Source organism: Microcaecilia unicolor, chromosome 11, assembly GCF_901765095.1.
Source record: "Microcaecilia unicolor chromosome 11, aMicUni1.1, whole genome shotgun sequence".
Classification (NCBI taxonomy): domain Eukaryota; kingdom Metazoa; phylum Chordata; class Amphibia; order Gymnophiona; family Siphonopidae; genus Microcaecilia; species Microcaecilia unicolor.
In genome coordinates, this window is record NC_044041.1 from 150,419,200 (window position 1) to 150,447,065 (window position 27,866).

The following is a 27,866-nucleotide window of genomic DNA, read 5'->3' on the forward strand; positions in this document are numbered from 1 at the left end:
CACCTCCATGACAGCAGAATGTGTTCTATCCTGTGACAGCTTTTCCCTGGTTCTGATGTGGCTCTCGGGTGAGTGTGACACCTTTTCTGTTATGCGCACTGCAGAGTCACATCAGCAATGCATTGTGGTGGGTGTAGGGTATCAGGCTCCGTGATTCCACTAGCTTGTGGCAAATGCTCACGATGTTGGTAGTTGGTAGGCTCTACTCCCATGGTGCTTTTCCCCCTGCTTACTGGGTCAGAGTGTGTCCTGTTTTGTTTCCGGTAGTCCATGAGATAGTGGCCATTTTTGTAAGCCAGCTTTAGATCCCTTTCACGTGTTAGCCACGTTACAGAACTTAGTTCTTACCTTGAATGTGGCTGAAAGAGGGCATTGTACACCATTCTGCCAGCTCTGACCTACTGCTAATCTCAGTACCAGGGAGACTCGTTGCCAGTGGGGCACAACCTCTGATCTGCAGTTAACTGTGAGTAAGCGTGCTTATTCCAATAAAGGACGTTTTTGGAGAGATTAGTTTTCAGGTGTCAACTGGTGTGCCAATGTTATATAGCAGCAACAAGTCCTAGAGGCCTGCGTGTATGCAGGTCCCTGGAGCACTTTTAGAGGGTACCGCAGTGCACTTCAGCCAGGTGGCCCCAGGCCCATCCCCCCTACCTGTAACACTTGTGCTAGTAAATGGGAGGTCTCCAAAACCCACTGTACCCACATGTAGGTGCCCCCTTCACCCTTAAGAGCTATGGTAGTGTTGTACATTTGTGGGTAGTGGGTTTTGGGGGGGGGGGTTGGGTGCTCAGCACCCGTGGTAAGGGAGCTATGCACGTGGGAGCGTTGTCTGAAGTCCACCGCACTGACCTCTAAGGTGCCCAGTTGGTGTCCTGGCATGTCAGGGGGGCGAGTGTACTACGAATTGTGGCCCCTCCCACGACCAAATGGCTCGGATTAGGACGTTTTTGAGCTGGGCATTTTTAGTTTCCATTATCACTAAAAAAAAACAAACGCTCAGCTGAAAAACGTCCATTTTTTTGAAAATACGGTCTGTCCCGCCTCTTCACTTACTGTACCTGTTTTCGGACATAGACGCCCATGGAGATAGGCGTTCGATTATGCCCCTCCATGTATTCCAACTCTTCCATCTTATTTCTTAGACTCCTAGCATTTACATATAGAGATTTCAGAGTATGTTTGTTGTTCCTATTTGCCTGATGCTTAGTACTGGACACTACTGATTTGCCATCTTTTGCCTGATCTTTAGTTGTATTTAAGGGCACCTGGCCTACCACAGTCTGTTGTGCAACCTCACTGTCCAGAAGCCCTATCTTCCCTGTTTGTGAGGTATCTTTGCAAGATACCTTATCCCGAACCATACGCTTTTGAGCGACTGTCGGCCTTCCCCCCATTTCTAGTTTAAAAGCTGCTCTATCTCCTTTTTAAATGCCGACGCCAGCAGCCTGGTCCCACCCTGGTTAAGGTGGAGCCCATCCTTTCGGAATAGGCTCCCCCTTCCCCAGAATGATGCACAGTTCCTAACAAATCTAAAACCCTCCTCCCTGCACCATCGTCTCATCCACGCATTGAGACTCCAGAACTCTGCCTGTCTCTTCGGCCCTGCGCGTGGAACAGGTAGCATTTCAGAAAATGCTACCCTAGAGTATCTGGATTTGAGCTTTCTACCTAAGAGCCTAAATTTGGCTTCCAGAATCTCTCTCCCACATTTTCCTATGTCATTGGTACCCACATGTACCAAGACAGCGGACTCCTCCCCAGCACTATCTAGAATCCTATCTAGGTGATGCGTGAGGTCCGCCACCTTCGCACCAGGCAGGCAAGTCACCAGGCGATCCTCACGTCCACCAGCCACCCAGTTATCTATATGCCTAATGATCGAATCACCAACTACAACAGCTGTCCTAACCTTTCCCTCCCGGGCAGCACTTGGAGACATATCCTTGGTGCGAGAGGATAGTACATCCCCTGGTGGGCAGGTCCTGGCTACAGGAGTACTTCCTACTTCACCAGGCCAAATATATTCCATGTATTAAAAAAGGAGGACAGAAGACCAAACGACAGCCGGCGTGGTTAAATAGTGAGGTGAAGGAAGCTAATAGAGCTAAAAGAAAATCCTTCAGAAAATGGAAGGAACTGACTGAAAATAATAAGAAACAGCATAAGGAATGTCAAGTCAAATGCAAAGCACTGATAAGGAAGGTTAAGAGGGACTTCGAAAAAATATTGCATTGGAGGCCAAAACACATAGTAAAAATTTTTTTTAGGTATATTAAAAGCAGGACGCCGGCAAAAGAATCAGTTGGACCGCTAGATGACCGAGGAGTAAAAGGGGCGATCAGGGAAGACAAAGCCATAGCAGAGAGATTAAATGAATTCTTTGCTTCGGTCTTCACCGTGGAAGTTTGGGGGGATACCAGTGCCAGAAATAGTATTCGAAGCTGACGAGTCTGAGAAATTTAATGAATTCTCTATAAACCTTGAGGATGTAATGGGGCAGTTCTACAAACTGAAGAGTAGCAAATCTCCTGGACTGGATCATATTCATCCCAGAGTATTGATAGAACTTAAAAATGAACTTCCAGAATTATTGTTAGTAATCTGTAATTTATCCTTAAAATTGAGCGTGGTACCGGAAGATTGGAGGGTGGCTAATGTAACACCGATTTTTAAAAAACGTTCCAGAGGAGATCCTGGAAATTACAGGACGTCGGTGCCGGGCAAAATGGTAGAGACTATTATAAAGGACAAAATTACAGAGCATATTCAAAAGCATGGATTTAGTGAAGGGAAATCTACTACATTTCTTTGAAGGGGTGAACAAACGTGAATAAAGGGGTCTGTGCTGGGACCGCTGCTTTTTAACATATTTATAAATGACCTAGAGATGGGAGCAACTAGTGAAGTAATTACATTTGCTGATGACACAAAGTTATTCAAAGTTGTTAGGTCGCGAGAGGATTGTGAAAAATTACAAGAGGACCTTACGAGACTGGGCTTCTAAATGGCAGATGAAGTTTAATGTGAGCTAGTGCAAAGTGATGCATGTGGGAAAGAGGAACCCGAATTATAGCTACGTCATGCAAGGTTCCACGTTGATGATACGTAGAAACCTTCTGCTCAGTGTTCTGCTGCGGCTAAGAAAGCAAATAGAATGTTAGATATTATTAGAAAAGGAATGGAAAACAAAAATGAGGATATTATAATGCATTTCTATCGCACCATGGTTTGACCGCATCTCAAATATTATGGTCAATTCTGGTCGCTGTATCTCAAAAAAGATATAGTGGAATTAGAAAAGGTGCAGAGAAGGGCAACGAAAATGATAAAGGGGATGGGACGACTTCTCTATGAGGAAAGGCTAAAGTGACTAGGGCTTTTCAGTTTGGAGAAAAGGAGGCTCAGGGGAGATATGATAGAGGTCTATAAAATAATGAGTGGAGTGGAACGGGTAGATGTGAAGCGTCTGTTTACGCTTTCCAAAAATACTAGGACTAGGGGGCATGCGATGAAACAAATTTAAAATGAATCGGAAAAAAATTTTCTTCAGTTAATGTGTAATTAAACTGTGGAATTCGTTGCCAGAGAATGTGGTAAAGGCGGTTAGCTTAGCGGAGTTTAAAAAAGGTTTGGATGGGTTCCTAAAGAAAGTCCATAGACCATTATTAATTGGACTTGGGGAAAATCCACTATTTCTGGGATAAGCCATATAGAATGTTTTGTGCTTTTTTGGGGATCTTGCCAGGTATTTGTGACCTGGATTGGTCATTGTTGGGAACAGTATGCTGGGCTTGATGGACCTTTGGTCTTTCCCAGTATGGCAATACTTATGTACTTATGTAGAGCTAAAAGAAAGTCCTTCAGAAAATGGAAGCAGGAACTGATTGAAAATAATAAGAAACAACATAAGGAATGTCAAGTCAAATGCAAAGTTCTGATAAGGAAGGCAAAGAGAGACTTTGAAAAAAAAGATTGCGTTGGAGGCAAAAACATATAGTAAAATTTTTTTTTTTAGATATATTTAAAGCAAGAAGCCGGAAAAAGAATTGGTTGCTCCACTAGATGACCGAGGGGTAAAAGGAGCAATCAGGGAAGACAAAGCCATAATGGAGAGATTAAATGAATTCTTTGCTTCGGTCTTCACCGAGGAAGATTTGGGAGAGACACCAGTGCCAGAAATAGTATTCAAAGCTGATGAGTCAGAAAACTGAATGAAATTTCTATAAACCTGGAGGATGTAATGGGGCAATTTTTGACAAATTGAAGAGTAGCAGATCTCCTGGACCAGATGATATTCATCCCAGAGTACTGCTAGAATTGAAAAATAAACTTGCAGAACTATTGTTAGTAATATGTAATTTATCTTTAAAATCGAGCATGGTACCGGAAGATTGGATGGTGGCCAATGTAATGCTGATATTTAAAAAAGGGTCCAGAGGAGATCCAGGAAATGATAGACCGGTGAGCCTGATGTTGGTGCCGAGCAAAATGGTAGAGACTATTATAAATAACAAAATTACAGAGCATATTCAAAAGCATGGATTAATGAAACAAAGCCAACATGGATTTAGTGAAGGGAAATCTTGCCTCACCAATCTATTACATTTCTTTGAAAGGGTGAACAAACATGTGGATAAAGATGAGCCAGTTGATATTGTGTATCTGGATTTTTAAAAGGCATTTGATAAAGTACCTCATGAAAGACTCCAGAAGAAATTGTAGAGTCATGGGATAGGAGGTAGTGTCCTATTGTGGATTAAAAACTGGTTAAGGATAGAAAACAGAGAGTAGGGTTAAATGGTCAGTATTCTCAATGGAGAAGGGTAGATAGTGTGGTTCCCAGGGGTCCGTGGTGGGACCGCTGCTTTTTAACATATTTATAAATAATCTAGAGATGGGGGTAACTAGTGAGGTAATTAAATTTTCTGATGACACAAAGTTATTCAAAGTTGTTAAATCGCAAGAGGATTGTGAAAAATTACAAGAGGACCTTATGAGACTGGAAGATTGGGCATCTAAATGGCAGATGACATTTAATGTGAGAAAGTGTAAAGTGATGCATGCGGGAAAGAGGAGCCTGAATTATAGCTACGTAATGCAAGGTTCCACGTTAGGAGTCACCGACAGAGAAGGGGATCTAGGCGTTTTCGTTGATGATACACTGAAACCCTGTATTCAGTGTGCTGCAGCAGCTAAGAAAGCAAATAGAATGGAATGGAAAACAAAAATGAGGCTGTTTTAATGCCTTTGTATTGGTCCATGGTGCAACCGCACCTCGAATATTGTGTTCAATTCTGGTCGCCGCATCTCAAAAAAGATATAGGTGAATTAGAAAAGGTACAAAGAAGGGCAACGAAAATGATAAAGGGGATGGGACGACTTCCCAATGAGGAAAGCCTGAAGCGGCTAGGGCTCTTCAGCTTGGAGAAAAGATGGCTGAGGAGAGATATGAAATAGGTCTATAAAATAATGAGTGGAGTGGAACCGGTAGATATGAATCGTTTTTTTACTCTTTCCAAAAATACTAGAACTAGGAGTCATGTGATGAAGCTACAAAGTAGTAAATTTAAAATGAATCGGAGAAAAGCTTTCTTCACTCAATGTATAATTGAACTCTGGAATTCGTTTCCAGAAAATGTGGTAAAGGCGGTTAGCTTAGCGGGGTTTAAAAAGGTTTGGACGGCTTCCTAAAGGAAAATTCCCTAGACCATTATTAAAATGTCTTAGGGAAAATCCACTGCTATTTCTGGGATAAGCAGCATAAAACGTTTTGAACTTGCCAGGTATTTGTGACCTGGATTGGCCACTGTTATAAACAGGACTCTGGATTTGATGGACCTTTGGTCTGTCCTAGTGTGGCAATACTTATATACTTATGGACTTAGTTTATAGAGACTGACCTCTTATTCCTTAGCTTTTCAGATACTACTGTTGAGAATTAACGTGACCTTCTTTTTCCCTTACTTTTATTTACTTCCTTTGCAGATAGGTTTGTTGCTCTTAAAATAGCTCCTTTCAGTTTTGCACACTGCTTTCCTATTTCTTCCAAATGTTTCTTTCCAGCTAACAACACCTCAAGGTAATTCCCCCTCCCCCACCTCAACAAAGTTAGTATTTTTGAAGTCTAGAACCTTCACTTTTGAATGAACCTTCTCCACACCTGTCTTAATATTGAACCACACCGTCCAGTGATTACTGGATTCTAGATGATTACCCATTACAACATCAGAAACACTCCCTCCATTCGAAAGCACTAAGCCCAATATGACCTCGTCTCATATGGGTTCCATTACTAATGTTGGAACTGTTCTCCCTGTAGAGAATACAGGATCTCCCTACTTCTAGACCCCGTAAAAAGGGATACTCCAATTGACATCTGGTGTATTAAAATTACCTATTAGTAGTACCCCCTCTTTCATAACTATATTTTAAATGTCTACAATTAAATCTCTGTTCATTTATTCCACTGCTGATGATTTTGACACAGCTTTCTAGCTCTCTGCTTCAGTTGTGACTGCCAGATGTTAAGGGCACTGGGCCTTAGAGAATTTGCCTATACAGAGTTGGCTCAGACACCTTGCACTATGATTATGTTTCTGGAGAAATAGTAATTGAAATAATCAACACTCTAAAAGGTCACTGTACAATCCTTCAACATCTTCCTATTCTTGTTGCATAGCCCACTTTATCTTCCAGGAGAACCAACATTATACTGTTTAAAATTAGTTTAAAAAAACAAAACAAAACTGCATTCCCCTTCACAAGACAAAGCCCAGCACCATTTTTTCCCCAGGCCCTTTCAAAGGAAAGGAGTCAACCCAATCATATGCAGCACACTTAGTCTAAGTGGCCTTCTTACTTTGGACTTGCAATTCAAACACAGTCAGTTTCTTGATTAATCCATATCCTGCCATACCTGTAGGACATTGGGTACAGTTCTTCCTCAAGAAATGAACATATTCCTGGGCACTAAGCATCATCAAAACTGGCTGTCGTCTGTGGTTTCTCTCCATTCTCCTGAGAAGACCCTTCAGTTGAAGTCAACCATCACCGTTTCATACTAAGCTTTGTCAATACAAGATTAAGAATACAATCAAACCAGTCTCATCTAATGAAACAGATCAAGAGCCGTATCCCAGAAATGTCCTTATTTTGAAGAAGTTTGGTAGACTACTGCCATTTCTGAATTTCAGGTATCTCTATTCCTTATGAAGAAAAAGTTCACAATGAAAACCCTTCCCACTATTCTCTTGTTTTTGAACAGAGGAGACTTTCAATGTTCTCTGAACCTCAACATTACTTACACTCATGTACGAGTCCATCAAAGCTACAAAAAGTACCTTCACTTTATCTTTCAGATCAATTCATACAAAAACCTCCATTTCAGACTTTCTTCAGCTCCCAGAGTGTTCACCAGTGTTTGACTGTAGTAGCCTAATTACACAAACAGGGTTTTTTCCCCCCTTCCAATTCAGTTAAGGGGTATAGCCATATGCTTTCTTCAGTCATTGATATTCCATATAAACTTCAGAAAATCATCTCTTCTACCACAATAGAAGATATCCTTTACTGGGACAGTTCTAGACACAGAACAAGTGAAAACTTTTCTTCCTCATGATAGACTTTACTGTCTTGTACAGTCTGTTTAGGCAGTTAAATGCAATACTTGGCTCACAGCCCAGACCTATTTGTAAATTCTGGAACATATGGCTTCCACAGTGCATATGGTTCCTTTTGCAATTCTCAAAGTGAGAAGATCACAATAGGACCTAAGTTTTCAATAACATCAAATATACTATTCCTTATCCAGGAAGATCTTCCCATCTGCCTGCCTTTATTTCATGTTGCAGTGGTGGACTAAAGAAGCCAACCTACACAGAGGACTCCTTTGTATGTCTCAGCAGCAACAGTTTGTTCTCATCATGGATGGATCATAATACTAATGAGAAGCTCACCTTGGCCAACTACATACTCAAGGTATCAATGAAGAGCCAAAAAGATCCTTCACATTACTCATCTGGAGCTAAGAACAGACATTTATTCTCTCCTAATGTTAGTCCACCTCCTTTATGGTTAGTCATTTCTAGTTCAGACAGACAACAAGGTGACCATATTTTATTTTAACAAGCAGGTATGATCGGGCTTCCTTTTTCTATTCCAAGAGCCTGCATGGGTATGAGATTTTGTGAACAGCAATCAGATATCCAATGAACTTCAAGTCTTGATTATTTATGGGTCCCATACATGTCTCCTTAGAATAGTTCTATGAATGCATCCTAAGTTCATATCAAAAGTAGTCACCTCTGTTATATCATGGAAAGAATAATGTTGTTACTTCCTTTCTATTCTAAGAATCATAGGCACCAGCATGAGAAAGCTCTCCATACTCTGGAATGTAAGTGAACTCTTGCTGATTACATAAGGACATAGTCTTTCAAAAAGTCTGTATTTATTTCTTCTATGATCAAGTTTGTAATCCTCTAGCCAGCAGAATCAAACCTCATCAGATTAGAATTGTTGCTGTTACTGTACCTCTCTTGAAATGTGCTTTAGCACGGAACCTCTGCAAAGGACCTATCTGTTCCTTGCTTTGTATCTGCTTCACACTATTGCCTCAACAAATCTTCAGTCAAGAACAATGCAAATAATCTGTTCACATAAACTAGTCAACAGGGCAATTGCCCCAGACCCCCATGTCATGGGGGCCTTAAACCTGCCTACCCTGCTAGTCAACTCTTGCATAAAACAGCTTAGTGGATTGTTCCATAACTGTTGAACATGTTTTGCAAATGTGAGAACAAACCTGAGCTTGGGAATCACCCATATGTGTGCATGATACAATTGTCAACAGTGAAAACAAAGTTGCTCGATTGTAACAGGTGTTCTCCACAGACAAAGGGATTAATCAGGCACATAATCCCAACCACCTGCTCAAGAGTTGATTTCAAGCTTTAAACTAACTGAGGGGCTGCTGTGCTTTGGAAGGGCTATATACAGTCAGAACTTTACAGTATTTCTAAGCTCTGGGAAAGCTATTCCATCTTAGTGCCCTCATATGATGTCACCAACCTGTATGCTTGATAAATCTTGTCTACAGAAAACATCTTTTACAGGTAAGCAATGTTGCTTTCCCCTTTTCTCAGACTAGAGTGATGTCTCCAAGCACTAACCATGATCAGATCAAAGTCTTGTCCCAGGTGACTTGAAGTGGTGGGATTAGAAGAGCACTTCTCTAGCAGAAATGTAACTGAAGGGTGAATTTGAATAAGAAATGAGACCGGGCTCCCTAAGTGGGGAGAGAAGGTAATTGACCTAGGACATTTTGTTATAAGGGGAATCTTTACTCTGATATAAAACTGTAAGACAAGTTTGCAGTATTGCTCAGAGGATTTGTGTTTTGGGTTACATAGTAGTTGTCAGTGGCCTACCAGTTCTACCAACCATATACTAGACTTTGGGTTGTCTTCTTCCCACTTCACCACATCTGTACACATCCTTGAAAATCCCTAAATCATGTGGAGAGATTTAAGAAAGCTTGAAGAATGGCCTAGAGTTCAGCAGCTAAACTTTAATATTAAAAAACATCGCAACATCATGCAGATGAATTGCAAAAGCTCAAGGTATAAATATGTAATATATGGATTGATGTTCGTAAAAGAAGAGAGAGATCTGGAAGGAATCATATTAGATGATTTTAAAGTAGCCAAACAAGTGATACCTGCGCCTAAAGCCAGAAGAATGGTGGGATACATAGGTAGAAGAATAATCAGCAGGAAAATGGAAGTGTTAATTGCCACAGTATAATTCACTAGTGAGTTATTGTTTTGAATATTGTGCACAATTTTGGAGACCACATCTTCAAAAGGTTGTAAACTGGATAGTCTGTCTAGAGGACAGCTGCCAAAATATTCAGAAGCCTTCACCATAAAACATAAGAGAACAATCATAACAAACTAAATAGCACCCTGAACCACCTTTTGCTTTGGTGCCCCCCCTGGTGACCCTTCCTCTCCATCTGCATCAACACCGCCCCATCTGTATTGGCTCTCTTCCAGCCAGCCAGCCAGCCAGCTAGCTTCCCCTGCTCACCTGCATCAGCTCCCTTCCAGACAGCTTATGCTCACCAGTATAACCTTGACTTACCACAGAAACCCCAGGGGGCAGGAACAATCTCCACTCTCCTGTCTGGTGGCAGCCATCTTCAAAATGACACCACTGACCCCTAGCAGTAATCTTGTGGTGCTCCCACTGCCCTTATGTGGCAGCTTGAATTCCCAAACTGTAGTACCACAATACTCCTCAGCAGTGCCATTTTGAAGACGGTTGCTGCTGGGGCAGGAGCAAGTGGGGATTGCCTCTGTTGCCCCCCAGGACCTTTGGGGTGAACAGGATGCCAGAGAGATGCATTGCATGGGGGAGGAGATGGAGCAGGGTTTAGAAAGAGAAGGAGGTTCAGGGACAGGGCTACATTGGGAGGTTGGGTTGGGCCCACTGGACCACCAGGGATTGGAATTCCCCTTGTTGGAGGGGATGCAATGGAACTTCAGGTTCCCTGTGCTGATGTCAGCACCACTTTGGTTTAAACATGAGAAGGACGGACAATGGGATGCTTGTCTGGCAAGGGAGCAGACAAGCTGCAGCCCCAGATTGTCCTACCAGGGCTTGGAGGTTTAAGATCTGAATGGACACTGAAAGAGAATTTGAGGTACTATCCATCTGCTTGGTGCATCATGATTTTCCCATGAGGGGATAAAGATTTATGACTGTTAAACTGACTTGTTGCTGAACATTTCTGTTTAAAGTTCTGTTAGTAAAATGTCAAGAGTTTACAAAAGGAACTCCTGGAATGAGTGAATTATTTTCCTGAGACAGCGTCAAAGTAATAAAAGTGGTGGCTTAAACCGCCCCAGCCCTACGCACTGCTCGAAAAGAGACTTTCTCTTTCGTACGCCCTGGTCTGGATAGACCTTAGTCGACATCCAGGATAAAGGTGGGGAGAGGGGAAATATAGACGTGTTGCCAAGGAATTAATGCAGAGGAGGCAGGCGTTTTCAATTAAAAGGAATGTGTAGAGCAAGAGGTGATGGGTGAGGGCGGATGAAGGAAGCGATTACTCAGGAGTAATCTAATGAAATATTTATTTAAAGAAAGGGTGGCAACTGGATAGAACGACCCCTAGTGGAGGTGATAGAGACAAGAACAGCATCAGAATTCAAGAAAGCATGAGACAATCATAGAGGTTCTCTGAGGGAGGGGAAGGGATAGTAATGCCGAGAGGGAGATGGGTTGTATGGTTCTCATCTGCTGGCTTAGCCGACTTTTTTTTAAGCAAGCTTGAATTATGTCACTGGTTTGGTTGGTACTGCCTCTTGTTGGTATGTGATTCCAGCAGGGGCATTTTCGAAAGAGAAGGACGCCCTGACCAGATAACCACCAGAGGGCATTGGGGATGACCTCCCCTTACTCCCCCAGTGGTCACCAACCCCCTCCCACCCACCCCCCACCCCCCCAAAAAAAATGTAAAACATTTTTTGCCAGCCTCAAATGTCATACCTTCTCCATCACAGCAGTATGCAGGTCCCTGGAGCAGTTTTTAGTGGGTGCAGTGCACTTCAGGCAGGCAGACCCAGGCCCATCCCCCCCACCTGTTACACTTGTGGTGATAAATGTTGAGCCCTCCAACCCCCCCCCCCCCCACAAACCCACTGTACTCACATGTAGATGCCCCCCTTCACCCCTTAGGGTTATGGTAGTGGTGTACAGTTGTGGGGTTTGGGGGGCTCAGCACCGAAGGTAAGGGAGCTATGCAGCTGGGAGCAATTTGTGAAGTCCACTGCAGTGCTCCCTAGGGTGCCCGGCTGGTGTCCTGGCATGTAAGGGGGACCAGTGCACTACGAATGCTGGCTCCTCCCATGACCAAATAGCTTGGATTTGGTCGTTTTTGAGATGGGCGTCCTCGGTTTCTATTATCGCCGAAAACCGGGGATGACCATCTCAAAAACGACCTAAGGACGACCATCTCCAAGGTCGAACTAAATTTCATGATTTGGGCGTCCCCGACCGTATTATCGAAACGAAAGATGGACGCCCATCTTGTTTCGATAATAGGAGTTGCCCTGCCCCTTTACGGGGCCGTCCTGCGAGGACACCCTCATGACAACTTGGGCACCCCGTTCAATTATGCCCCTCCAGGTGTCCACCATTATTTCAGTAAAGCAGCACCAGGTGTCCACCATTATTTCAGTAAAGCAGCACCTCTAACCCTGACTAGTCCAACAAACAGAAATTGGGGCTTGGGAAATGAAATCTGGAATTCTCTACCAAAACGCCTGAAATCTATGAATAATCATCTAGAATTCCGAAAAAAAAAAAACCTAAAAACTCACCTATTCAAGAAGGCATACCCCACAGTATCTGACATAAACACCGAATAATGAAATATGGTATTTTAATCAGGAAAGGGACAATTTTCAACCCCGACGCATGATCACACCCTAACATATTTTCTGAATCACCCCAACCTATTTACCGATATTTCTTTACTGTACTTGTCACTGTAATGGTACCACTGTATGCCTTGTAGCGCTATAGAAATGATAAGTAGTAGTAGTATACTGTATTTGTTCACACCGGAGTCTGTAACTACCTCTCTGGAACTATGTAAGCCACTTTGAGCCTTCTAATAAGTGGAAAAAGGTGGGATACAAATGTAACAAATAAAATCAGGTCTTCCACCAAGCCACCAGTAAATCAGAATTATTTTTCTGTGCATATAGCTGGCATAAAACTTGAGCCATATCAGCTTGTCCTGATGCTATCATGGACCAATCTGATCTCCTTACTATGGTGGCGCTTCATTGCACTGTCACTGATGGCAGTTCCTCTGCCTTTCTTTCACAGAGGAAGGTGAATATTTCCTGAAGGTGTTAATTCCCAGCTATGCAGCCGGATCCATCATTGGCAAGGGTGGGCAGACCATCGTCCAGCTCCAGAAGGAGACAGGTGCCACCATTAAACTCTCCAAATCCAAAGACTTCTACCCAGGTAAGACTCCTGGAGAACCTGGGAAGGGGTTATACTCAGGTATCATTAATGTGTGTAAACATGTAACCTGGAGGGCCTCCAAGAAAAACTACACATATACAGCCACAGATACACTGGGGTTAAAACCAGGACTGGCTTAGCCTTTTCTCCAGATTACAGTGAGCCAGCAGGGTTGTCATGTCATCCATGTCTACCCACAGAGTGTAATCCAGATCAAGTATTTCCCCATTACATGCATTCTACCTTTCTTTTGGAAGACAGAGCTACAACGTCATGCATGCAGAGGGGCAAAAGCAGGACTGAATCAGCTTCTAGCCACAATGCAGGTTAGAACACCTAATTACCAATGTGCTTGATTCTGTTTGAATTAATGTTTGAGATAGGGTGGGTCACAGTTAGGTATAAATTAACTTAAAAATCTAGAAGAACGTGTTTTTTGCAGCCTGAGTGATAAAGCTTTGGCTTAGGTTATAAGAATATAAGAAATGCCATGCTGGGTGAGACCTACCAAGCCTAGCATCCTATTACCAACAGTGCCCAGTCTTAGAACCAGCAAGTTCCAATAGAAAAATCTGCTCCATATTACTATCTCATATAAAACATGGAGATACACAAGGTCCATCTGGCTAGAAATTATGGATCTGTTCTCCAGAATCTTGTCTAAACATTTTTTTTAATTCAGCTATACTAGATACTTCTTTGGCTCCAGCTTAAGCATCTTCTATAGGGATGTTTAAAAATAAATGAGATATTTATACACTAACTAACTGTTGTTTGGATTGTATGGCTCAAACTAAGGTATCTTTGAGAAATTCCATCAAAACAGAAAAGTTAGGGCATCCTGATAGAGAGGTTACAAAAAAAGGCAAAAATAAGCCAGAAGCCTTTACGTGAAGAGCAGAATAAAGATGTAATGTAAGATTACATATTGTCCCTGTCAACTGGTAAGCAGCTTGTAGATATAAACAAATAACACACTTTGAAGTGTCTGTATAGAAATACTAAAGTCAGGGGCGTAGCCAGACTTCGGCAGGGACTGTCCTTTTTGTTAATCTGTACAGCACAGCGTAACCCTAGTAGCGCTCTAGAAATGTTAAGTAGTAGTAGTAGGAGGGTCCAGACCCCGAGGTGAGGGGGCACATTTTAGCCGCCGCCGACCCCCCCCCCCCCCCCCCGCCACCATTGCCGACACCCCTCCGCCATTGCTGACATCCCCCGCCGCCGCCAGCACCACCACCAACAACTTTGACCCCCCGCCGACGACCCTCTCAACCCCCGCCAGCCGTCGCCTTCGCCTACCTTTGCTGGCGGGGGACCCCAACCCCCACCAGCCAAAGTATTTTTCCTTCATTTGGTTTCTGAGTCTGACGTCACGTCAGACTCACAGAAACAGAATGAAGCCTTGCGATCTGCAGGGCTTCATTCTGTTTCTGTGAGTCTGACGTCCTGCATGTTGTACGTGCAGGATGTCAGACTCAGAAACCAAACGAAGGAAGAAGACTTCAGCTGGCGGGGGTTGGGGTCCCCCGCCAGCAAAGGTAGCAGACGGCGACGGCGGGTTGGCGGCGGGAGGGGGGTTGAGAGGGTCATCGGCAGGGGGGTCCAGGGCCAAATCTACGGGGGCCCAGGCCCCCATGGCCCCATAGTAGCTACGCCCCTGTCCCACAATCGATGCTGAGCCTGGATATTCAAAGCTAAACCATTTCTGGTGAGAGACATTGAATATCCGGTTTATTTTTGGCCAGTTTGAACATAACCAGCAAAGCCTATATTCAGCACTGGCCAATTAAGTTGGAACTGACCGAAGATATTCCATCTATTGGCACGGCCATATTTGGCTGCCAAATATAGCCGGCCAGACCTGAATATCAGCATGACCGGCTATGTCACGTGACAGCTAGCTGCTAAGCACTGATATTCAGCTGAGATAACTGGCTGTCTCGTGCTGAATATTAGCACTTAGATGGCTAAGAACCATCTAACCGGCTAGGTGCTGTTCCTGGCCAGTTTTGACTATCAGAAGGTGGGGGGGATAGAAGCCTAAAAAATAAGATGAGAGAGTCAATACACATCTCAGGGACCTGGTTTGTATGTGTGTATGAGATAAAGAGAGAGAGAGAGCATGAATGAGTATTGTGAAAGATCCGTCCCCTCCTCCCGGGCTCCTCAGGATCTTGCCTCTGCCCTGGCCACTCCGGTTAAGAGTCAGGATACCTGTCTCAACCTCCTAGCCCACTGTAGTCCACAAGGCAGAGCTTGCAGAAATCAAACTCAAAAGAAAATCAGCAAGTCGCTTTATTTTCCTTCTGGGCTTCACAGTCCAGCAGTTTCCAAAACAGCAATAAAGCAGGCATCCAACACACAATCCCCTTTGTTTCTCCTCTCAGGGCACTAGCACAACAGGGGAAGAAAAAACAACTCCACTCCCCTGCTTCCAGAACTCAGTTTGTTCCACCTTAAGCAGTCTACAGCCCCATACTCTCCTTCTCCCCCTCCCCTTTGAAAAGGAGGAGAATGTCCGTGAAGGGCAGTAAAAAAAAAACCACAAGAAAAAGAAAGAACCTGCTCCCGGTTTCTTCCTGGTGCTTTGGCAAACAGTCCCAGTAAACAGTTCCCAATGAATCACTTCGTCAGGCTTGGGCAAACGCTTTTTCCACAACCAGCTTCCTCCCGCTGTGAACAGTTCACACAGGGGGAGTCAATAATCCCTCTTCAAACAGCACCTTTAACACACAGTTCATAACAGCCTGAACTCGTTTTGGGGAGAAAAAAAAGGTCCCACCCTTTCTTGGGTCACTCTCTCAATACACTGACCTGCTCCCTCATGACCCTTTTCCTTTCCCCTTGCAACCCAGCTGCCATACCACGAGTTCACCTGCTTTTTCAGCTTTTTTTCCTAAGGAATGAGCCCAGGCTGTGAGGTCCATCGGCTCCTCTGGGTTCTCCTCTCTCTCCATCTCCTCAGCCTCTTGCCATTCCATGGGTTCCTCGTCCCACCCACTTTTCAGCTGTCCCTCGTTCACTTGATTACCCTCCAGGGGCCCCTCCCTTGCCTTGTCAGAGTTCTCCCCTGTGACCTGCTGGGGAAGGTCATCTCTATACCAGGGCTTGTGCCGGGGCTGCTGGGTAATGTAGTCTTTTTCTCTCCTCCATTTTTCAGGGGGCACTAACCTTTCTCTTCTCTCGCTCTGGGGAAATAGTAAAGGCAAGGCTCTGTTCTGTCTCCTTTTGCTCTGGAGCCTCCTCACTCCTTCCCCTTCCACTTCCATCTGCTCCACCCCTTCACATACCCCCCCCCCCCACTTAAGAGACTACCCCTCTTCTGAACCCTAGGCTCTGTATCCTCCTCTCCGATTCGGGATAGAGCATCGACATTGCTCAGGGCACTGCCAGGCCGATGCTCCACCGAATAACGGAATGGCTGCAGAGCCAGATACCATCTCATGAGGCGGGCATTATTGTTCTTCATCTGATTAAGCCATTTGAAGGGCGCATGATCTGTTAGCAGCCTAAACTCCCTCCCCTCCAAACACCTGACAGGCCTGGACTGCCCATCTAATGGCCAAACACTCCTTTTCAATCGTGGAGTAGTGGATTTCATGTGGGAAGAGCTTCCTACTCAAGTACAGCACTGGATGCTCTTCCCCCTCATGCTCCTGGGACAACACCGCTCCCAGCCCTACCCCGGAAGCGTCAGTCTGCAGGATAATGTATTTCCTAAAATCTACGGCCTTCAACACGGGTTCCTGACAGAGGGCCCTCCGGAGGGTTTTGATCGCCCGTGCCCCTTCCTCCTCCCACTTTAACTGATTGGGCTTATTTCCCTTCAGCATGTCAGTAAGGGGTGCGGACATGGCAGAGAAATGGGGGATAAACCGGCGATAATATCCGATAAGAACCCGCTTAACTGTTTCTTTGTGCTAGGCCGGGGAAACTCCTGGACGCTCTGGACTTTGTCAATAATCGGCCGTACTTCACCTTGCCCTACCATATAACCCAGGTATTTAACTCTCCTTTGGGCAAAGTGGCATTTCTCCGGATTAAGGGTTAGTCCAGCCTCCCGGAAGGAACTAAGCACCACTCGGACCCGGGCCATGTGGGTAGGCTAGTCCCTGCTGTGAATGACCACATCGTCCATGTATGCGGCAGCATAGCTTTGATGTGGTCGCAGCACCCTATCCAGAAGGCGCTGGCAGCTAGCCAATGCCGAGTTCAACCCGAAAGGCAACCGTTTAAATTGGTACAGTCCCTGGGGCGTCCGGAAGGCCGTCTTAGGACGGGCCTCCTCTGACAGGGGGATTTGCCAATACCCTTTGGTCAAGTCCTGCGTGGTGAGAAACTGGGCCGTTCCCAGCCTATCTAGCAATTCATCAATATGGGGCATGAGGTAGGCATCGGTCTGCGCAATGGTGTTCAGCTGACGAAAATCAATGCAGAACCGCCATGACCCATCTGGTTTAGGCACCAGCACCACCGGACTTGACCATGGGCTATTAGACTCCTCGATCACCCCAAAGCCTAGCATCTCCTGAACCTGCCGCATGACCTCCTGCCTTTTTTTGGGGGACAGCCTGTAAGGCCTCTGTCTAACCACCTTCCCCTCCTCTGTTACAATCTCGTGTTGCAACACGTGAGTTTTCCCGGGACAGGGTGTAATGACATCTTTAAACTCCTTCAGGAGCTTTTGCATTTCCTTCTTCTGGGCACAACTTAACTGGGCGTTAATGTCTGGTAACCCGGGCCTGAAAATCTCATCTATCTGGGGCCCCAGGTCCTCCTCTGCCTCCTCTTTAGCCAGAGCCTGAAACCCTTGCCTTTCAACCCAGGGCTTCATCAAATTAAGATGAAAAGTCTGCCTCTTCCCAGACCCCCGGGCTACTTCGTATGTCAGAAGGCCCATTCTCCTACGCACCACACAGGGTCCCCTCCACCTGCTTTCAAACTTATGGGGAGCTTCCGATACTAATATGAGGACTTCTATCTCCCTCTTGAAACTCCCTCTACTGAGTTCCCTGATCGTAATACTCCTTTTGTCTCTCCTGACTCTGTGTCAGCTGCTCCTGAGAATATTCCCTTAGTCGTTCGAGCCTCCCTCTCAAGTCCTGCAGGAAGGATCCTACCGATTCATCCTCTGTCTCTGGGGCCACCCACTGCTCCTTTAGAATATCTAGGATCCCCCTTGGTGGTCTGCCGAACAAGAGTTCAAATGGCGCTACTCCCAAGGAGGACTGAATGGATTCCCGGCAGGCATACAGCACAAAGGGGAGCAGCTGATCCCAGTTCTCTAACTCGGTCCCCAGTCCTTTTTTCAGCATCCCCTTAAGGGTTCGGTTAAACCTCTCCACCATCCCATTTGTTTGGGGGTGGTATTCTGAAGTTCTCACATGGTGTATCTGAAATGCCTCCCACACCCGTTGTAATGTTCGGGACATGAAGTTAGATCCTCGGTCGGTCAGCACCTCCCTGGGAAACCCCACCTCACAAAAAAGTTTAATTATTTCGGCCGCTATCACCTTAGCTAAGATATTCCTTAGGGGAATGGCCCAAGGGAATCGCGTAGCGACATCCATCACTACCAGTACATATTGGTGGCCCCTTTTTGACTTAGTAACTAGGCCGATTATGTCCATAGCTAAACGCGTTATGGGCTGACCCACCCAGGGCAGAGGACACAAGGGAGCCCGGGGGGGGAGGTGATCGGCCACCTTCTGGCAATTCGGACAGGATTTACAGTACCCTTCCACCTCCTTGTACACCCCGGGCCAATAGAATCTCTTCAGCACCTGCTCCAATGTGGCTTGTGTCCCCTTATGCCCTCCCAGGAGATGATCGTGGGCCAGGCGAATTACCAGGGGCCTGAACGCTCGGGGTACCACCAATTGCTTCCCTCCTTCGGGATTCTCCCAGGTGGGCCTCACCCTATACAGTACCCCTTCTTCTACTACAAATCTTGGGACCTGGCTACCCTCCTCCCTACGGGCACCTTCCCAAGCATATTCTAGAGTAGGGTCAGACTCTTGCTCCCTAGGAAAGTGGGGGAACTGCTCTTTGAGTCGGCCTACTTCTCGGGGTATATAAGCTTCCCTCTCGCCCTGGTCAAAGGCCTTTCTTCGTTCCCTTTTCTCCGCCCTTCTGTCTGCCCTCGCCTTGCGAGTCTTCCCGGGCTCACCCACCACCTCACCTTGAAAAGGGAAAATTTGATCCAAATTGGGCTCGGATGCCTGGCGCTCCCGGGCCTGCGCTCGAGTGGTCACCATAACCCTCTTACTCTCTATACATTCTGCGAACGGCGGCCAATCCCTGCCCAAAATCAACTCTTGGGGAAATCTGGGCAAAACCGCTACGTCTAGCTTTATCTTCCCTGTGGGGCCCCGAATGCTCACCCGGTGCAGCCCGTACTGGGTACTAGCCCCATGAATGCACTGAATCACCACCTGCCCATCATAAGTCCCCTTGTCCTACATCCCGGTCCTCCTTATCTTTTTCCACGGGGTCCTTGACATCATCGACTGATCTGTCCCGGAGTCCAATAGAGCCTTCACCGGGATGCCCTCCACCTCTACCTCCTGGGTATATCTAGATTGGGCACTAGGAGAGACCCGGGAGATCCACCCCGCTCGACCAGGACACTTACTTTGGAAATGCCCCCTTCCTCCACACTGGTAGCAGAGGCGCTCTTGGGACATCCCTGCCCCCTTCGTGTCCCTTTAGAACGTGGGAAGACGGGTCCAAGGCTCCCCATACCCCCCTTTGGAATCGGGGACGGCAGCCCCAGCCCCTCGGGAGAGCTGCCACTTGCTTCCCCTCCCTTCTGGTCTTTCCCCACTTTACCCCAATGTTGGGCTTCCATACAGCACTCTAGGCTCCCCACAGCTTCCTCTAAGGTACGACACCCCCTCCGTACCACCAATACCCATACCTCCCCGGGTAAGGCTTGTAGGAATTGCTCCAGCACTAGCTCCTGCAGAATATCCTCCACCGTACGTCCTTCAGGCTCTAGCCACTTCTTTGCTAGTTCCATCAATTTAGTGGCTAGGCCCTTAGGAGACTCCCCTTTTCCCCATGCCAGGGCCCTAAATTGCCTACGATAGGCCTGAGCACTAAGCCCATACCTATCTCTGATGGCCTCTTTCATTTTCCTAAAATCCCCAGCATCCAGGGGCGATAGTCCGCGGAAAGCACCTAGGGCCTCCCCTGATAGAGAGGGGGCTAAACGAATGGCCCATTGTTCCTGAGGCCACTTAGCTGCCACTGCCACCCTCTCAAAAGCACACAAAAAGTCGTCCACATTGTCCTTTTCTGTCAGTTTACCCCAGGTGAGCCAGTTCATGTGATAAGGTCCTACCATGCTTGTCCCATCAAAAGTCAAGTCCCGGCCTCTTGCCCCACTCACGGCTCCCTGGGCGTGTGCTTCCCTCTGCAGGAACTCCTGGAACATGTCCAGTACTGGCTGCTGCTGGGCTAGATTAGCCGCCAGGGAATCCCCGATCATCTTTTCCGCCAATTCATGCTGCTTTTGGAATTGCAGGGTCATCCAGGCGAAAACCTCCTTAGGATCCATTGCTTGTGCTGCTGCCGTCATCTACAAAGAGGGCACAAAAAAAAAACTCTCCAAGTGCAGCACCTTGTCCCCGCTGACCACTCCCTTCTCACCTCCACTCCACGCCTGCTCCCGTGTATGCTTACCGGAAGCAGAAACGAGTCTGCGCTGATCTCAGCGTTGGCCCCCTCGTTGGGCTTCTGGCTCCCTTCGGGTTTGCCTTCCTTCTGCATGGACGTCCGCTGTGATCCCACCACTGCCACCACTTGTGAAAGATCTGTCCCCTCCTCCTGGGGTCCTCAGGATCTTGCCTCTGCCCTGGCCACTCCAGTTAAGAGTCAGGATACCTGTCTCAACCTCCTAGCCCACTGTAGTCCACAAGGCAGAGCTTGCAGAAATCAAACTCAAAAGAAAATCAGCAAGTCGCTTTATTTTCCTTCTGGGCTTCACAGTCCAGCAGTTTCCAAAACAGCAATAAAGCAGGCATCCAACACACAATCCCCTTTGTTTCTCCTCTCAGGGCACTAGCACAACAGGGGAAGAAAAAACAACTCCACTCCCCTGCTTCCAGAACTCAGTTTGTTCCACCTTAAGCAGTCTACAGCCCCGAACTCTCCTTCTCCCCCTCCCCTTTGAAAAGGAGGAGAATGTCCGTGAAGGGCAATCAAAAAAAAAAACACAAGAAAAAGAAAGAACCTGCTCCCGGTTTCTTCCTGGTGCTTTGGCAAACAGTCCCAGTAAACAGTTCCCAATGAATCACTTTGTCAGGCTTGGGCAAACGCTTTTCCCACACCCAGCTTCCTCCCACTGTGAACAGTTCACACAGGGGGAGTCAATAATCCCTCTTCAAACAGCACCTTTAACACACAGTTCATAACAGCCTGAACTCGTTTTGGGGAGAAAAAAAAGGTCCCACCCTTTCTTGGGTCACTCTCTCAATACACTGACCTGCTCCCTCATGACCCTTTTCCTTTTCCCTTGTAACCCAGCTGCCATACCACGAGTTCACCTGCTTTTTCAGCTTTTTTCCTAAGGAATGAGCCCAGGCTGTGAGGTCCATCGGCTCCTCTGGGTTCTCCTCTCTCTCCGTCTCCTCAGCCTCTTGCCATTCCATGGGTTCCTCGTCCCACCCACTTTTCAGCTGTCCCTCGTTCACTTGATTACCCTCCAGGGGCCCCTCCCTTGCCTTGTCAGAGTTCTCCCCTGTGACCTGCTGGGGAAGGTCATCTCTATACTAGGGCTTGCGCCGGGGCTGTTGGGTAATGTAGTCTTTTTCTCTCCTCCATTTTTCAGGGGGCACTAACCTTTCTCTTCTCTCTCTCTGGGGAAGTAACAAAGGCAAGGCTCTGTTCTGTCTCCTTTTGCTCTGGAGCCTCCTCACTCCTTCCCCTTCCACTTCCCTCTGCTCCACCCCTTCACAGTATATATGTGTGAGCGTGTGTGAAGGAGTGCATACGAGAGAGAGAGAGAAAGCATGAATGAGTGCATTTGTGTGTATATATAGGAGAGTGAAGGTATGTGGCAGTTCTGTAAACTGGGTGGTACAAATTTGACGCCTAGTTGCAGTGTGCTGAGCACTAATTCTATAACATCATCTGAGTGCCCAAATTCCATTATAGTATAATAGTGTAAGTTGGAATTGGCCCACTTAACTCCATGTCAGTAAAAGTTGTAAATGCACACACATAGATGCTGCACTTTAGAGTGTAAATTACATGGGTAAATGTTGGACATGTCAGCGCCTCCTCCTATGCATGCCTCTTGCATTTATGCACTAAGAGATTTGTGCACTAAAGTTATAGAATTCTACTTAGTGCCCGACTAGTATTTACATCGGTAACTGTAACACTCATGATAGTATTTTATATTTTATGTGCACACTCAACATGTAATTGTAGGTACCAAGTTATAGAATGAGGGGTAAGTGTCTATGTGTGCGTGTATGAGTGTATGAACCCCGCATTTCTGTCACGTCTGTCCTCCTGTCTCGGAACCCCTCCTTGCTCTTTACCTTAATGTGCATCCAGGTTTCAGTAGAGAGCGGCAGACAGCGGCAGCGATTTTCATATACCATCAGCTGCCAAGCCCACAGCATCCTCACTGCTGCATCCCGCCCTCTTTTGATGTCACTTACTGCTTCCTCAAGGGCGGGATGCAGCAGCGAGGAAGCTCTGGGCTCGGCAGCTGATGGGATATGAAAATCGCTACTGTTGTCTGCCACTCTCTACTGAAGCATGCTGGATGCACATCAAGGTATGGGGTGAGGTGGAGTTCCGAGAGTTCCAAACCTCCTTTTAAACTCTGATAAATTATGGCTTATGGTGGGGGCCCCACTGAACTGGTCTGCACAGGGGCCCCGCAATTGCTAAGACCGGCCCTGGTTTTACGGGTCTCAGCAGACAAGATAAGGGAGTAATGGTGAGATGTATACCTGGGAGCATATTATGAAGTCCACTGCACTGCCCACTAGGGTGCCCTATTACTTTTCTAGGATGTCTGGGGGACCAGTCTACTAAAAATGTTGGCTCCTCCTACATCCCAATGGCTTAATTTTGTGTGTTTTGCACACAGACATTTTTTTTTTTTTTTTTTAAATGGACCAAAAAACAAAACGTCCAAATCACAATACCTTGTTCAAAACAGTATTTTTGAAAAAAAAAAGATGTTTTTAATTTTTTTTAAATTACCTTCTTTCCTATTCAGATTTTGGATGTTTTTTTTGCAAAATGTCCAAAGTCGGACTTAGATGTTATCTCGAAAATGGCCCTCCACATGTATGAGAGAGAGAGAGAGTGAATGAGTGTTTGTGTGTCTTTGTATGTGAGAGAGTGAACATTTGTGTATGTATGAGAGCGTGAAGGAGTGCATTTCTGTATGTGTGGGTGAAAGAGAGTGAATGTGCAGATGTGTGTGTTTGAGAGAGAGAGTGTGAATGAGTTTATATGTTTGTGTAAGTTTGGTTGGGGGGTTGGGGAGAATTTGTACCTCTTCCTTCCTTTCCCCCAACTAATCAATAACAATCTGAGTAGAAAGAGAAAAACTCCACACCCTTCTCCTGTAAATCTTGCTCCTAGGGGAGTTCTGTGCAAAATTTTTGAAAATTCTGCGCAAAATTCTGCATTGATTAGTTGTAGTGTTTTTACACAGAATTTCCCCATCCTAAGGCCTGAAAGTCCCTCCTGCCTTTTCCCTCCTCAGGCTTCAGACTCTCCTGTTCCATCCCCTCACTCTAACTGCAGTTCTCTCCCTCTAATTCCCAGCAAAACCTCTAATTTTGCCCCCAATGTCTTCTCCAGCATACAATGCCACCACCTCTCATTTTTCCTTTCCTAAGACACCTCCTCCCCCTCCCAAAACCTCTCATACTTATCTTTTCCATCATTACTACTACTACTAGTACTTAGCATTTCTATAGCGCTGCCAGGGTTACGCAGCGCTGTACAAGTTTAACATGGGGAAGGATAGTCCCTGCTCAAGAGGGCTTACAATCTAAAGGTTATAAACTATGTAGTCAGTGTAGGTAACTTATAACTTATGTAGTCAGTGTAGGTAGCTTACAATCTAGAGGTTACAAACTCTGTAGTCAGTGTAGGTAACATGAATGGGGAAGGTGGTTAGGCGCCAAAAGCAAGGGAGAAGAGATGGGCTTTGAATAAGGACTTTAAGATAGGCAGGGAGGGCACATGGCGTATGGGCTCGGGAAGTCTGTTCCAGGCATAAGGTGATGCGAGGCAGAAGGGGCGGAGTCTGGAGTTAGCGGTGGTAGAGAAGGGTACGGATAGGAGTGATTTGTCCTGAGAGCGGAGGTTACGGGTGGGAACATACGGGGAGAGGAGGGTAGAGAGGTAATGGGGGGGCTGCAGATTGAGTGCACTTGAAGGTCAATAGGAGAAGCTTGAACTGTATATGGTAACGGATCGGGAGCCAGTGAAGCGACTTGAGGAGAGGGGTGATATGAGAGTATCGGTTCACGCAGTAGATAAGATGTGCGGCGGAATTTTGGACAGATTGAAGGGGGGATAGATGGCTAAGCGGGAGGCCAGCGAGAAGAAGGTTGCAATAGTCAAGACGAGAGGTAACGAGTGAGTGGACGAGGGTTCAGGTGGTTTGTTCAGAGAGGAATGGGCGAATTTTGCTAATATTATAGAGGAAGAAGCGACAGGTCTTAGCTGTCTGCTGGATATGGGCAGAGAAGGAGAGGGAGGAGTCGAAGATGACTCCGAGATTGCGGGCTGAGGAGACGGGGAGGATGAGGGCGTTGTCAACAGTGACGGAAAGTGGGGGAAGAGGAGAAGAGGGTTTGGGTGGAAAGACAAGGAGCTCAGTCTTTGCCATGTTCAGTTTCAGATGCCGGTTGGACATCCAGACAGCAATGTCTGAGAGGCAGGCCGAAACTTTGGCCTGGGTTTCGACTGTGATGTCAGGAGTGGAGAGATAAAGCTGGGTGTCATCAGCATAGAGATGGTACTGGAAACCATGTGATGAGATCAGCGAGCCCAGGGAAGAGGTGTAGATCGAGAAAAGAAGCGGTCCAAGGACAGATCCTTGAGGAACCCCAACAGAGAGTGGGATGGGGGTGGAAGAAGAGCCATTAGAAAATACTCTGAAGGTGCATTGGGAAAGGTACGAAGAGAACCAGGAGAGGACGGAGCCCTGGAACCCGAATGAGGACAGTGTGTCGAGAAGTAAATTATGCTTGACGGTGTCAAAGGCGGCCGATAGGTCGAGGAGGATGAGGATGGAATAGTGACCTTTGGATTTGGCAAGGAACAGGTCATTGCAGACTTTAGAGAGTGCTGTTTCTGTCGAGTGTAGTGGGCGAAAGCCGGATTGAAGCGGATCGAGGACGGCCTGAGAGGAGAGGAAATCAAGGCAGCGGCTGTGGACAGCGCGTTCAAGTAATTTGGAGAGGAAGGGTAGAAGAGAGATGGGGGCGGTAGTTGGAGGGACAGGTGGGGTCAAGTGAAGGTTTTTTGAGAAGTGGTGTGACTACAGCGTGCTTGAAGGTGTCAGGGACAGTAGCGGTGGAGAGAGAGAAGTTGAGGATGTGACAGATAGAGGGGATAACTGAAGGAGAGATGTTGTTAAGCAGATTGGTGGGAATGGGATCAGAGGAGCAGGTGGTGCACTTAGAGGAAGAAAGAAGGCGAGCAGTGTCCTCTTCGGTGATCTCAGGGAAGGAGGAGAAGGAGGCCAGGTTAGGTTGGTTGAGGGAGTGGGTTAAGAAGTCGCAGGGAGGAGAAGGCTTGGAAGTGAATTCAAGGTTTATCTTCTGCACTTTATCGCGGAAGTAATCAGCTAGTGTTTGAGGACAGAGTGAAGGGGGGGGTGGGAGCGGAGGGCACTTTAAGTAGGGAGTTGAGGGTGGCGAAGAGGCGACGAGGGTTGGAACCAAGAGAAATGGTTAATTGAGAGTAATATTCCTGTTTGGCAAGGAATAGGGAGGACTGGAAGGAGGAAAGCATGAATTTGTAATGGGTGAAGTCTGACAGGGTGCGAGATTTCCTCCAGATTCGTTCAGCAGAGCGGGTGCAGGAGCGAAGGTAACAGATGCAAGGGGTTAACCAGGGCTGAGGATTAATGCGCTTAGTGGGGCGAGAGACAGATGGTGCTAGGGTATCCAGAGCAGTGGAGAGAATTTCATTGTAGGTAGAGACAGCCTTGTCAACGGATTCAGAAGACGAGATGGAAGGGAAGAGATTGGAGATGTGAGAGGATAGGGTAGGGGGGTCGACGGCTTGGAGATTCCTGAAGGCAGTGGTTATAGTTGGGCGAGGTTGAGGGGGAGGGTGGTGAAGTGTGAGGGTGATTAGGTGATGATCTGAGATTGGAAGGACTGAGGTGCAGAAGTTGGAAGGTGAGCAGGAAGAGAAGAGAACGAGGTCAAGACAATGGCCATTACGGTGAGTAGGGGTGGTAGAGCATAGTTGGAGGTTAAAGGAGGATGTCAGAGTGAGGAATTTAGAAGCATAGGAGTTGGATGGGTTGTCAACGTGAATATTAAAATCACCAAGAATGAGGGATGGAGATGAGGGATCAAGAAAGATGGTGAGCCAAGCGTCGAAGTCAGTAAGGAATGAAGAGAGGGGCTTATCAGGGGGGCGGTAGATGACTGCAACTCTGAGTGGTGTCGGGTAGAATAGCCGGATGGCATGAGTTTCGAAGGATGAGAAGCAGTGAGACTGTGGCAGGAGGAGGGGTTGGAAACTACAGGAGGGTGAGAGAAGAAACCCAACGCCTCCACCGCGTGCATCTGGGCGGGGAGTGTGGGAGAAAAGATATCCTCCATGGCATAGGGCTGCGATTGAGGCAGTGTCGTTAGGGGTTATCCAAGTTTCAGTTAAAGCGAGCAGTTGAAGGGAACGGGAGATGAATAAATCGTGGGTGAAGGAGAGTTTGTTGCATACTGAGTGGGCATTTCATAGGGCACACGAGAAGGGGAGGGAAGCGGGGGGGAGAAGGGGGATAGGGATGAGATTGGAGACATTCTGGGATCGGTTACGTGGATATGGAGAGGAGAGGTGAGGGGGACCTGGATTGGGATTGATGTCACCTGCGGAAAGTAGGAGAAGGAGTAAGAGAGTGCGGAGGAGGGTGGGGGAGGAGGGTCGACGAAGATGACGAAGACGGGATGTGTTAAGGAGGAATGGGGATGGGTTAATGGTGGGGAGGAAGTGTAGAAGGTTGAGAGCTAAGAATGATGAGGGGGCAGGAGAGCTGGGGGAGGTAGTGGGGGGTGGGGGGAGGTAGGGGAGTAGTGAGCAGGACGGGAGGGGACAAGGGTGGGCAATGAGTTCCTGAGGTAGACAGTGGAGGGGGAGGGGGAAGATGTTAGGAAGGGACAGGGCGATGAAGAGAATGTGTATAGGGGCCATATATAGGGCTTAGGTGGATGCGGATAAATGTGAAGTGGCTAAGGTGATAGGAGTAGAGGAGGAAAGCAGGAAGGCTAGGACTGGGACAGCAGGCAACAGCTAAGGCATAGGGAGTGATAGTGTGTAGAGGAATTCAATCAGCAGTTGAGATAGAGTAGAGGAGTACAGTCAACAGTTAAAGTAGGTATTCAATGTGCATCAGAAGTCGAGGTAACAACATAGCATTAAAGCAGATCAATCAATGATTAAAGTAGATTACAGTGAGATGCAGTTAAGCCTAAATGCTAGCAATATTGCAGATTGTAGAGCAGCAATTAATAGAGCAAATAAAGTGAGGATTTGCAGTGAGGTGCAGTTTAAGCCCCCAAAGTCTACAATATTGCAGAATTTAAATAGCATTATTG

The 27,866-nt window shown here is 46.6% G+C and overlaps 1 protein-coding gene across 1 annotated transcript in view; it reads left to right on the forward strand.

The window, feature by feature from the left end:
- NOVA2 (NOVA alternative splicing regulator 2) overlaps positions 1-27,866 on the forward strand; it is a 428,993-nt gene that overhangs the window by 157,668 nt on the left and 243,459 nt on the right. The window contains exon 2 of the mRNA XM_030219616.1: positions 12,904-13,047. Within this exon, the coding sequence (XP_030075476.1) occupies positions 12,904-13,047 (144 nt within the window). The remainder of the gene's footprint in view (positions 1-12,903; positions 13,048-27,866) is intronic.